Here is a 12,246-nt window from a genome sequence, read left to right on the forward strand (position 1 = left end):
GGGGGAGTCATATGGTTTTGGTGATCTATCTTCAACCAAACTTTATTGCCTTTTTTTTTTCTATAAGTAAGCCAACCACTCGATGATTATAGGATTTGATGCACACTTTAGTTCAATGACTGGTGGAGCCAATGCCTTCTCCAACATTCATGAGTCTACCTAGCACTCTAAGATTGTCTCTGAGCTCACTCATTTTTAGACCCGCATGACACTTGAATCACTTATTCACTTGTAAACTTGCCTTCATTGTGAAGATTAGCCAACAATTAAACCGAAATATTGTTCTTTATTTGTTTATCATATAACAGCTAAAAAAATATAAAATTAATTTATGGGTCGAATTTAGGACGTACTTATTACTTACAAAAAAGAGACTAATCTAACTTATCAAATTATAGCTAAACAATGGTTAAATTCATAAAATTAAATGCTTAAACTTTTTCCATTCTAAACCCTAAATCCTATGCTTCAACTTTATCCATAATAATCATTCAAAATGCGATTGAAACTGTCCACAAAGGATCGATGTCTTTTTATAAGGCTCATGGCTAAGCAGTTTTGCAAGCATGAACGACGTACATCGTCGTTCCCTTTATAACACCTCGAGCCACCAGTCCTAGATCCACAACGACTCCTTCCTCTTCCCATCAAGTTTCATAGTTCCATCCTGAGTAAATATTTTCATATTTTCACATCAAATTAATAAAGTATTTCAGAGTCATGTCTAAATAACACATTTAATTTGAAAAATACAAAAATACCTTGATGTGCCTAGCATGGTAGGTGAGACGTCAAGAGGTAAATCGACTGAAATTAGAAAAACTAAGGTGCAATTTTCCAACCTTAAAATCAAGGTGATAAATTAACATACCCGAAACCACTACATATAGTTGAGTTGGTAAGAGCCTTCAAATATAGAATCCCAACACCCGAGTTCGAATCCCGCCGACATTGATCGGAGTTTAGATCCCTATCTATTCTTGGTGGTGGCCACTAGCCATGGAGAGGAAGACGTGAGTCAGTCTCTGAATCCAGAGAGTCTTTAAAGATTCAGTGTGATATCGATGAGATAAAAAAAAAAAAAAAAAGCCGGAAGCAATTTGACTATTTTACCAAAAAGAAAAAGGACAATGAGTGGACAAGTGGAGAGAGAAGACGAAAGAAAGGAAGGGGTAAAGCGGTAAACTGTTCGTTTAGCATAGGACGCGTGACAGGCGATCCCAATCCCCCTCATCCAACGGATTTCGCGTGTCACTGAAACCACTGCATTTCATAAAGCTATGGCGACACACACTCCTCTCTCTCCTCTCTCCTCTCTCCCCATATAAGTGATGCTATAACTAAAGGACAATAGAGACATGGAGAAAGGAGCATAGAAACCCCAAGCTGCTCCAGCTACCAAAAAGCCATTTCTTTCTTCTTTCCCATACACAAGCCTCAGCCTCAGCCTCAGCCTCAGCCTCAACCTCAACCTCAACCTGAAGAAGAAGAAGAAGAAGAAGAAGAAGAAGAAGAAGAAGAAGAAGAAGAAGAAGAAGAAGAAGCGCTTCTCTGCAGAAAAGCCTGCAATGTCTGTTCTTCTCTCTCTCTCATTTTCCGCAGTGTTTCTCTGATTTTTTTTTTTTTGTTTTGTTTTGGTTGATACGGTGCGATTGGAGATCAATGCGGTGTGATTAGGTTAGATTTGGCGTATGGATTCCTTTTCGGTTTGATTGTTGAGAGAGTTGAGAGTAGAGCAAACGAAATTAGACGGCTGTTTTGGATCAAATGCTTCATGATCTCATTTCTACAGCCGTTTCTGTTGAATTTCTTTCCAATCGCAATCGGCATTTTGTTTTCCTAGTTTTTCGTTTGGTTTCTGAATGACTGTGTTTATTTTTGCGGAGAAAACTATTCCATTAGAGATTTGTGTGGTGAATATAAGGAACAAAAAAAAAATTGAAGGCAGTAGTGATTTGGTGACAAGGAAAAATGTAGGAGTAGGTGACTGGAGGCTTCGTTATTACGCATCTTAGATCTAACAATGACATTTGGATGTAGGAATCTGGCTTTTAATTTTCTCTTTTCGTCTAAGTTTCGTCAATGTGTCTTGATTTATTTGCTATTTTGATGTGATTTGATTGTTTGTGAAGTCTTAAATTTATGTCTGGGGTGATTTTGATTTTCAGGACTCTCTCGCAAAACTGACTGGCCTGGAATTGGAACCACATGCTATTGGGAGCTGTAATTTGTCGAAATATCAGGTTGTTTACATCTGCTGATTTCATGTTATGCTTATTTGTTCATTTCATTGTGTCCGCATCGCTGGCTCATTCCTTGTGTTCTCTATTTGTGCTATTTAGATTATTCGTCTGACTTGTAGTAGCTGAAGATGAGTTGGAACCCGCATATGGGAGTTCATTACCCCTACAACAGCTGTCCCTACAGCACGGTGGGTAGCTTTATGGACTATGTTGAAGGCCTCACCTACGAACATGTGAACTTTATTTTTTCAGGGGATTCACATGCTCAGGTACTGTAGTCAAGTATCTATTCATTTTCAGCTGTCCAAACATGGTGATTTAATTTTATTTTTTTTGGCAAGCGGTGATTCTTTTATTTAGTGTTTAAATAGTTGCCAAAAATAATATATAAATAGGTTGAGAATGGAAATCAGATTCAAATATCCTAGTTTGTGGTATTGATTGTTATTATGCTTCCCAGATGTAATTGTTGTTGGATTGCAGTTCCAGTTCTACATTGAAATATGAATGGTTATATGGACTGCCATGATAATCACTCACAGATGGTGTTGCCTTATTACTTACTTTCCTACTGTTAATAATGCAAATCTTTGGACATTGTATGGTCATCTGTGATATAGACTCTGTATAATCTGTTCGTTTCTTGCTTGTAATCAGAAATCACTTCAGATATTTCAATTTCATTGCACATTAGATTTTATTCCTTCTTACATGTGTAGGAGAGCACTTACCCATCAATGAATACGAACTATTACAAGTTTGGGTTAACTGAACCTGGGAATACTTCATATTATGATCTTGGTTTTCGTCATGCCTATGAGTTCAATGATCCTGTCTCAAGAAGTGGTGAAGAAACAAGGCCTTTGCAGTACTCGTCAACTATTCCTAATGAACAGAATGTGGCAAGGGATCCAGCATGCGAAGGAAGTGCAAACACTTCCACATGTGACAACCCCAGAGAATGTATGTTCTATGTGCTTTTCTTTTTGTGATGGGAGATGGGGTTCCGGGAGGTGATATATAATTATAGTCTACTTGTTTTCTTTCTGGCTCCTAACTAAATGAGTGGCCCTGTAGAAGAGTAAAAATATGATTTAGAAGATAAAACAATGAAACATTGACTAAATATGTTCAATGGTCATGAGTTTCCAAACATGGATAGTCAGGTTGCATTCTCGAAAGTAGTTCTTTGCTTGAATTCTACAGAAAAGTTTAATATGTTCTCTCCTGTAAAATAAACTTTCTTTGAATAGAGCGTTGCCTTATAAATTGATCATATACTTGGATCTCTTATTTCAAAGGTTGGAACGATTTCTTCAATTTTATATTTCAACTATGTATATGATTTTGAACTATGAATTGGTTGAATATTGTCCTATTTTTTCAGTCATGTCTCTTCTTTAGTTTGGGTCTACTGGTTGTGGCTGCTATTGTCTCTTCTGCTTGGGTCCTTGTTCGATCCTAATATCATTAGGTGTTCTCATCAATGTAATATATGTTTGACATTTGACAACTTTTCATTCATGCTGAAGTATCCTCTTATATTTCAGCCCCTCGAAGATATCAGAACTCCCATGATTATCAGGTAATGTAGCTTATCCACTGTGTTTGTAATCATAGCTTTCGTTACTAGAAATTTTGCTCTCGCTATTATTGCCTTAAAACTATTTTTATACGTTTGTGTTTATCTAAGAAGCATCACGATAGTTTAAAATGTTAATAAATATGCAGGTTATTTTGGAAGACAACATTGATCCTGATAGCATGACTTATGAGGTTAGAGCTAGTAGTTCCACACTTTCTCTTAGGAACCAATTAGATGATACAATTCTATTATCAATTCATCTGATCTGAATCTATTGATCTATTTGTTTCACTACATTCTCTATTCCATAGGATACTATGGTTCCAATAATAAAAAAAAAGGATATTATGGTAACAAGGGAATGTTTTAGCTAAGGTTTGTACTGGAACGAATTGATCTATCATTCAAGAAACCTTGGAATTTAACTGTGTGCTGCGGTACCTTCTGTTGATGGTACAGATTAGCTTCATTGGTAGCAGCATTTCTTGTTTGCTAAACAATCATAGAATGAGTCTATCAAATTTATTGGTTTGTGCTAATGAGGGAACTCTTCCAGATTTCATGAACTCTAATTCTCCAGATGCCTGGAACTGGGAATATCCTTGAGTTCAAATTTTATTTTGTTATTTTAAGTGCAGTTTTGTTTTCTTACATGCTACATTCCATGCATAACATTGTAGGAGGTTCAGTTTCTTGCTTGATACCCAATTACGTGATGCTTGAACATCTCATTAGCGTCTTTCCTCCCACTCCTCAAAATCATGTTAGAATTGATGGAATAGTTTATGGTGATCATGATACAAATAATATGTAGTCATTTCTGACTTTAGATGTTTAGTTCTTTTATAAATTGGATTGTATCAATTTATCTAGTGTCTGCTGGAATAGAAGTTTGAGTGAGTAATTTATATACCTGGCTAGTCTCATCAGATTTTACTCAAGACTTTGAGTTTGGATCTGGTGTAGTGTTAATCCATGGGAGGGATCTGACTCCATTATCATTAGTGAGTGAATTGTCAAAAGATAAGACTTACATTCTGTAGTACTTGTTTGCGGTGGACGTATCGTATGGTTACATCTAGTACTTGTTATGAAAATTTATTTGATGCTTATATTTATCAATGCTGCATATACTTTGAATGAATATCTGACAATAATTTTCTGTTCAGGAGTTACTAGAATTAGGTGAGGCAGTTGGAACTGAAAGCCGAGGTCTTTCCCAAGATATGCTTTCTTTGCTTCCAATCTCGAAGTACAAGTGCAGCTTTTTCTCAAGAAAGAAATCACGGAGTGAGAGGTATAATTGCCCTTATTTATTGTTCTTTTGCGGAAATGTGATAACTTTCTCTCTCTCTCTCTCTAATAATTGAAAATCAATGGTACATTTATGGTTTGTTTTACAGGAATAGCTTGCTCTTTTATCTATTTTTGAATAAATTTACCTGTAAAAGACAAGGAAAATGGTTTTTCATTGTTTTCATTCACACAAGATACTGTAGGGAATTATTTGGGGAATCATAATATTTTGTATTAGTCCGGAATCCCCTTCTTGCACAACGGTATACATTTTTATTTTTCTAAAATGTTTCTGCAATAGAAGAAAGATGTAACGTAGAAAGTTGGAAATCACATACTTGTAGTTCATATTGCTGGCAATGTGTATCAATGTCAAGTGTTAAAAGTATGGACATGTTATAATTAACATTCTTTGTTGCGCCCCTGCTTGGGTTTACGCAATCTTGAGCTTTTCCATCTGTGGTAGGATTCTATGTCCAGCCACTCATCACTACAGTAGACTATTCTTTCGTTGTTAGAGGTGAGAAGGTATAAGAATACGTTGGTCATGTTTACTTGTTACTAGGACAAGCCTTAAGCTGCAAGACCAAAATGTCCTTTTTACTTTTCTTGTAAATATGCATATCGTATAACTCATGTCTGACATTTCATGACACCTTTTAATATTTTTAAGATAGCTTTTTATCATTCCTCAAGAAGCTAATTAATCCATCCTTGCATCAGATCAAGTTAGTTTAGATTGCAAAACTCTATTAGTTGGATTGAAATTTTTTCCCTAAAATGTAATGGTTTCAAATCTATCAACACTATTAATTTAGTACTGATTAGTACTTTTATTTACTTAGCTTCTATCCCCTACTAGAAGTTTTTTGGATCCATCTCTGTTTACAGCAAGAGGCTTTCTACATGCATGAATTGCAAAAATCTATGTCTGTAACTTTCCATTTCATGTATGTGGTAGATTTTTGTGCTGTCTGTTTTTGTTTATTTGTTTATTTTGGTTTTTGTTTTCTTTTCTTTTCATCGGCTTAACTACTATTCTTGTTGGTTGCAGGTGTGTTATTTGCCAGATGGAATATAAACGAGGGGATCGGCAGATCACTCTACCGTGCAAACACCTCTATCATGCTGGATGTGGAACCAGATGGCTTAGCATGAACAAGGCAAGCTGTTTTTAAGACAAATATGTTTACAATCATTTTGGCTTATTGACCCAAGTTTGGCTGACACTATCTTTCCTTGCCAGGCTTGCCCAATATGCTACACCGAGGTATTTGGTAATGGATCGACGAGCAAGAAGTAGTTCTGATTTTTAAGAAGAGGAGCCTTCATATACTGTTCTTTTCTCTTCAAATTTGGTTTATATAGAGATGTTTTTCTTTTATTGTCCACGCTGTTTTTAGAAGCACTTGGTTAGGGTAGTGTTTGGAAGCATGAAATGACTTCTTTCATAATTTGTCTGATTTCTATGGTGCTGATCCTAGAAACAAAAAGCTTAGCTTCCGATTTCGAACATATTACTAAAATAGGAAGATTATCTTTTTCAGAAATCTGGTGTACTATAATGCCAGATTATCTGAACTGTTATTCAGATGATATCTTATAGCATTGGCTTTGGAGCTCTAGCATGTTGGAAGGCATTTGGGCAATACGGAAAACAGTGGCCTGGCCAAAATACTATAGTATCGATTCGCATCCTTAGGGTTTAATTCAAAAAGTTAGCTGATCTTTGTACCGAAAAAAAAAGAAGAAAAGTTAGCTGATCTGCATCCCCAAGTTATTGTTGCTTGAGCTTCGTCAACCTGATTCATCTAGCAACAAGTATAGTGTGTTTGATTTCTTTAACTGACTTTATACATCCATTCTTTTTTTCTTGGGTTCGGTGGTAGTGGGAGGACTAGAGGTTCATTATCAATTGAATTTTTTGTTCCTCTCTATTCAATCTCTTTGACGCTGGTGATTGTGCGGAGGAGGGCAACCTTGGAAGTTAAGTTTGATGTGACAAATTAGGAGAGGTCCAAGTGTTTGGCCGCGGAGGAGGGCAACCTTGGAAGTTTGATGTGACAAATTAGGAGAGGTCCCAGTGTTTGGCCGAAGAGTTAGGAGAGTTCCAAGTGTTTGGCCGAAGAGTTAGGAGAGGTCCAAGGTCCACCTGTATTCTGCGTACTATTCAGGCCCTGCTTACTATTCATGCTCCGAATTACACTGTGGTTCATGTGCACCTTGGTCCATACTAGAATTTTCAGTGTTTGCGGTTTTGAATAGAATTACTCTTAATGTAATGAAAAGACTACAAATCTAAGATAGTAAAGTTAGGGGAGCTCCCTCAGAAGTCTAACAGGTTTGTTAATGGATTGAATTTGGAGCGGATCAACTTAAATCTAAATTTGTTTACTAAAAAAGAAAAGACATAATTGTCAATTTGCTATCTTAGATTTCACCGTAGTGTTAATTTGCTATCTTAGATTTTATTTCAACCAATTTACTACCCTAGATTTGCTATCCTAGGTTTTATATTAGCCAATTCGCTACCCTTCCGTCAAATTGACACCAAGATGAAACTTAGGGTAGCAAATTTGCTATTAAACTTAAAGAAAATTCAGTCCAACTCGACTTGATAATCCGGTAGATCATTCGTAGTCAAATTCAAATCCGTATCCAGCGAATTAATAAGATGTTTAGTATACTAATTTGACCCCGTTTAGTATGTTAAGTATTAAATAAGAAATATTAAATTTTTATCATGATAGGCAATAACACAATGAGCTACAATTAAATATTCAAACAATTTTACAATTTTATATTAAAAAAAGAATAACTATGTATAAAAAAATACAAATTTATATTATTACTGTATAGTGAATGATTGGGTTATTATTGAATTGGATATGTTGATTTCTATTTAATCTATTAAACGATCCGAATCATTAACAGATTAATGATTAACAAATTGAATTATTAAATCCAAACATCTTAATTAACAACGAATTAGACGTGCGTGTCTAAATATGAAATATATGAGTGCACATGAACTATTTGGACATTGGAGTACGTTAGAGTGATCTCGTATTACTCGGCTATCAATTTGATGATATGATTTTTTTGAATTTGTCAAGAGGAACCCAAAGGCTTCCTAGGCCCAAGATGTCCCTTTAGCGCATGTGAAATGGTCCAATTATGCATTGCAGCACAGTGTCTGGCCACTTTGACAGCTTCGGGATTCGAACATAGGTTGGGGAGCACACCCAACTAGGCAAGAACCACTAAACCACTTGCAGTGGTTTTTGATGATATGATTTGATAGACGGCCAATTTCTAGTTCCTTGCAAATGTTGATTTACAATATGTCAACTTGCACTCTACTACCAGACCTCAAGAATTTGGTACCCACCCACCACTGGAGAATTCATCCTCCTCTAACTTGCACAGCCTAAAAATAAAATTACATATCTTAGAACTTAATTAAGAAAAGTAACACAAACTGAGGACCTATAGTTCATCTGACATCCTTAAATCCTCCACGGGTAGCAGCTGAGCTAGTGCACCACAAAAAGAAACACATTACGTTTGTTCTTAATCGGACCACGTGCAAACCAACTCCAAGCTCTAACTGGCTGACCAGCACGCCACAAACTCGAAGACTCGAAAGGTGTTGGAGACGGCCAAAGCGAAAACTGAGATAATCAGACTCGAGCCCTGCGCAATAAATCAATAGCATATATATAATTGTTTCAAGCATTTGCATTTGCATCATTTCACATTTTCACATTCAACTTCTTAACCGGCTTTCTCTTCATATATATAATTGTTTGAGACAAGTTTAAACCTTCATTTTCTTCCCACACGCTTTTACATCTTCACTCCCCTAAATATATACAAATGGATATTACCCAGCCGTACGACACCTACTTACCTACCGTATATGAACCTTGACTCATTTATGGCCTCCACTAAATAATAAACAACCTTGACTCAACCTATAAGAAAGTGGGCGTTAAAGTATACCACATTTAATTCATTATCTTCCAACAATATTATTTGGAAAAATTGCAACAGTCCAGCCTGTTATTATTATTATTATTTTTTGGTAATACAGCTTGTTATGTTGAATAAACAAACATGACCAAATTATCAAGGACGAGTAATATCTATACTATTATTAAGAGAAGAGACTTTGTTAGTCAAAGTGGTTGTGAAAGTACAATAAAATCCTTAGACCTTATATTAATTTTAAATAATTTTTAATAACTTAGTGGTAGTATAGTAAATAGCAAAATAAAAAATCCTATAAAAAAGAAGTTAAATAATTTTCAGAAAGTTAACTACCCATGTCTGCAATAACCACCTACAATTCAGATAACCTCCCACTTTCTTTTTTCTCAAAATTTTTTTTTCCTCAGTGTAATAATTATAAAAATTTTACACATGCTCTACACATGCATGTGAGCAGAAAACTAGTTTCTCTATATAAGAGCTGAGCTCTCACCCTTTCTCAAACACAACTACTGCTGCTTACTTCTCACTACCTACAAGTTCTTAGAAATGGGAGCCTTGGGACAGCCAAGGCCTTATTGGCTCATTTCAGTGTTTTATGGTTTGGCATTGTGCTTCTTAGCAAGTACTACTGTTCTTGCTAACAATCCTTACACTTATTTTTCACCACTACTTCCTCTATACCCTCTTCCCAAGTATCAATTACCACCACCAAATTATCCTACCCACCCTCCACAGCAATACAAGTCACCACCACCCCCGCCACCGCTAAAGCATGTGATACATCCCCCGCCACCCTCACCTTCACCTCCACCTCCTTATGTCTACAAGTTACCACCACCCCCATCACCTTCACCGCCACCTCCATATGTATACAAGTCTCCACCACCCCCATCACCTTCACCACCACCTCCGTCACCTTCACCTCCTCCTCCCTATGTCTACAAGTCTCCTCCACCCCCACCCCCATCACCTTCACCGCCACCTCCCTATGTCTACAAGTCGCCACCACCCCCATCACCTTCACCACCACCTCCATCACCTTCACCTCCTCCTCCCTATGTCTACAAGTCTCCTCCACCCCCATCACCTTCACCGCCACCTCCCTATGTCTACAAGTCGCCACCACCCCCATCACCTTCACCACCACCTCCATCACCTTCACCTCCTCCTCCCTATGTCTACAAGTCTCCTCCACCCCCATCACCTTCACCGCCACCTCCCTATGTCTACAAGTCGCCACCACCCCCATCACCTTCACCACCACCTCCGTCACCTTCACCTCCTCCTCCCTATGTCTACAAGTCTCCTCCACCCCCACCCCCATCACCTTCACCGCCACCTCCCTATGTCTACAAGTCGCCACCACCCCCATCACCTTCACCACCACCTCCATCACCTTCACCGCCACCTCCCTATGTCTACAAGTCGCCACCACCCCCATCACCTTCACCACCACCTCCATCACCTTCACCTCCTCCTCCCTATGTCTACAAGTCTCCTCCACCCCCATCACCTTCACCGCCACCTCCCTATGTCTACAAGTCGCCACCACCCCCATCACCTTCACCTCCTCCTCCTCCGTATGTTTACAAGTCTCCACCACCCCCATCACCTTCACCACCACCACCATACATTTATAAATCACCACCACCACCATCTCCGTCACCACCTCCTCCTTATGTTTACAAGTCTCCACCATCACCATCTCCATCACCTCCTCCTCCTTACGTCTACAAGTCTCCACCCCCACCATCACCCTCACCACCTCCACCATATGTATACAAGTCCCCGCCACCTCCTTCTCCATCACCGCCACCTCCTTATGTTTACAAATCTCCACCACCACCTTCTCCATCACCGCCTCCACCATACGTCTACAGGTCCCCACCTCCTCCATCTCCATCACCGCCTCCTCCATACGTCTACAAGTCACCACCACCTCCTCCTCCCTATATTTATAAGTCACCTCCACCACCCTCACCGTCACCTCCTCCTCCTTATGTATACAAGTCCCCACCTCCACCTTCCCCATCACCGCCACCTCCATATGTCTCTAAGTCTCCCCCTCCACCATCTCCCTCACCTCCTCCACCATACTACTACAAGTCCCCTCCATCTCCAAAGCACTACTAAGCTTACGTACGGCTACAGTTACGTAAAAAACTTGAATCCGTTGGAATAACTTCTTCGCTTTTGGATGTGGGTTTACAATTTATTCGCTTTTTTAGTTTTGTTTCTCTTACCAAAACAAAAAGTGTTTACTAATGAATGGTTATGAGGGTACGTGTAGCTCGACCCCTCGTGTAATATCATATATATTTGTTGTAACCTCACTGTATTACTTTTTTAAATAAATGAAAGCGAAGCAGATGAATCTTTGTGTGTGTACTTGTTTCATGTTTACTTGTTACATATGATCTTTAGGTTTTCAATTATGTATTGTGGTGCCTAATTAAGTGCAAGTGAATGATGTTGCATCCTCCTCTACAATCTTTGGTATCAAAATTTATTTTAGGAGAATTTGATTCTACACCCAAATTCACACACACCTTTTAGATTAAACCCATCTATAAGATTGTTTTAATATACACCCAAACCTATTAATTAGGTTTATCTAAAAAAAAAAAACTATTAAATAGGATAAATATTAAAACTCATTGTTGTTAAGAATTACTAAAGCTGCCACTATCCCCAAACTTTTTGCAGATGCAACTCTTGAAACGGTTGCGCAAAGACATCGCCCAGAATAAATCAACTCTTGATTCCAGCAATTGAAATCAATACCTGGGTTGGAGGTTATGTAATCTCCATATTCAAAAGCTGGAATTATAGGTGCCTAAGTCATTCTCGAAATAATTTAGGTACAAATTGTGAACTCCCTGAATGATAGGTACCTAAATCATTTGCTTATGTTAAAACCCACACGATGTTTAACACCTGAATGATAGACAAAATTATGCAATTTTACCTATGGTTCATTCTACCTAAGTTATTCCCTGATTGATAGGTACAAAATGTGAACTCCTAAATGATAGGTACCTAAATTATTTGCTTATGTTAAAACTCACATGATATTTAACACCTCTACGATAGGAAAAATTATACAGTTATACTTATGGTTCATCT

At 37.9% G+C, this 12,246-nt stretch overlaps 2 protein-coding genes across 6 annotated transcripts in view; both read left to right on the plus strand.

Annotated features, from left to right (window-relative positions):
* The first annotated feature begins 1,245 nt into the window (after positions 1–1,245).
* LOC133733039 (E3 ubiquitin-protein ligase BIG BROTHER-like) overlaps positions 1,246–12,246 on the plus strand; it is a 37,541-nt gene continuing 26,540 nt past the window's right edge. Inside the window, exons 1-9 of one of the 5 annotated variants that reach the window (XM_062160644.1) lie at positions 1,252–1,570; positions 2,169–2,243; positions 2,343–2,512; positions 2,963–3,206; positions 3,776–3,828; positions 3,975–4,019; positions 4,998–5,125; positions 6,179–6,287; positions 6,371–6,711. In XM_062160644.1, the coding sequence (XP_062016628.1) occupies positions 2,372–2,512; positions 2,963–3,206; positions 3,776–3,828; positions 3,975–4,019; positions 4,998–5,125; positions 6,179–6,287; positions 6,371–6,427 (777 nt within the window). In that variant the 5' untranslated portion in view covers positions 1,252–1,570; positions 2,169–2,243; positions 2,343–2,371 and the 3' untranslated portion in view covers positions 6,428–6,711. Of the gene's footprint in view, positions 1,571–2,168; positions 2,244–2,342; positions 2,513–2,962; positions 3,207–3,775; positions 3,829–3,974; positions 4,020–4,997; positions 5,126–6,178; positions 6,288–6,370; positions 6,712–12,246 lie in introns of those variants that run through there. The other 4 variants (XM_062160647.1, XM_062160649.1, XM_062160650.1 and 1 more) reach the window with 4 other exon arrangements.
* Positions 9,629–11,508, plus strand: LOC133728727 (extensin-2-like). Its single transcript, XM_062156157.1, has one exon. It carries the CDS (start codon positions 9,667–9,669, stop codon positions 11,251–11,253), a length of 1,587 nt encoding a protein of 528 aa, XP_062012141.1. The 5' UTR covers positions 9,629–9,666; the 3' UTR covers positions 11,254–11,508.

The sequence above is a fragment of the Rosa rugosa genome, chromosome 2, assembly GCF_958449725.1.
Source record: "Rosa rugosa chromosome 2, drRosRugo1.1, whole genome shotgun sequence".
Taxonomy (NCBI): Eukaryota; Viridiplantae; Streptophyta; class Magnoliopsida; order Rosales; family Rosaceae; genus Rosa; species Rosa rugosa.

What these genes read in the sequence shown, in the direction of transcription:
- LOC133728727 (XM_062156157.1), top strand. Translation starts at nt 9,667, where the DNA reads ATGGGAGCCTTGGGACAGCCAAGGCCTTATTGGCTCATTTCAGTGTTT.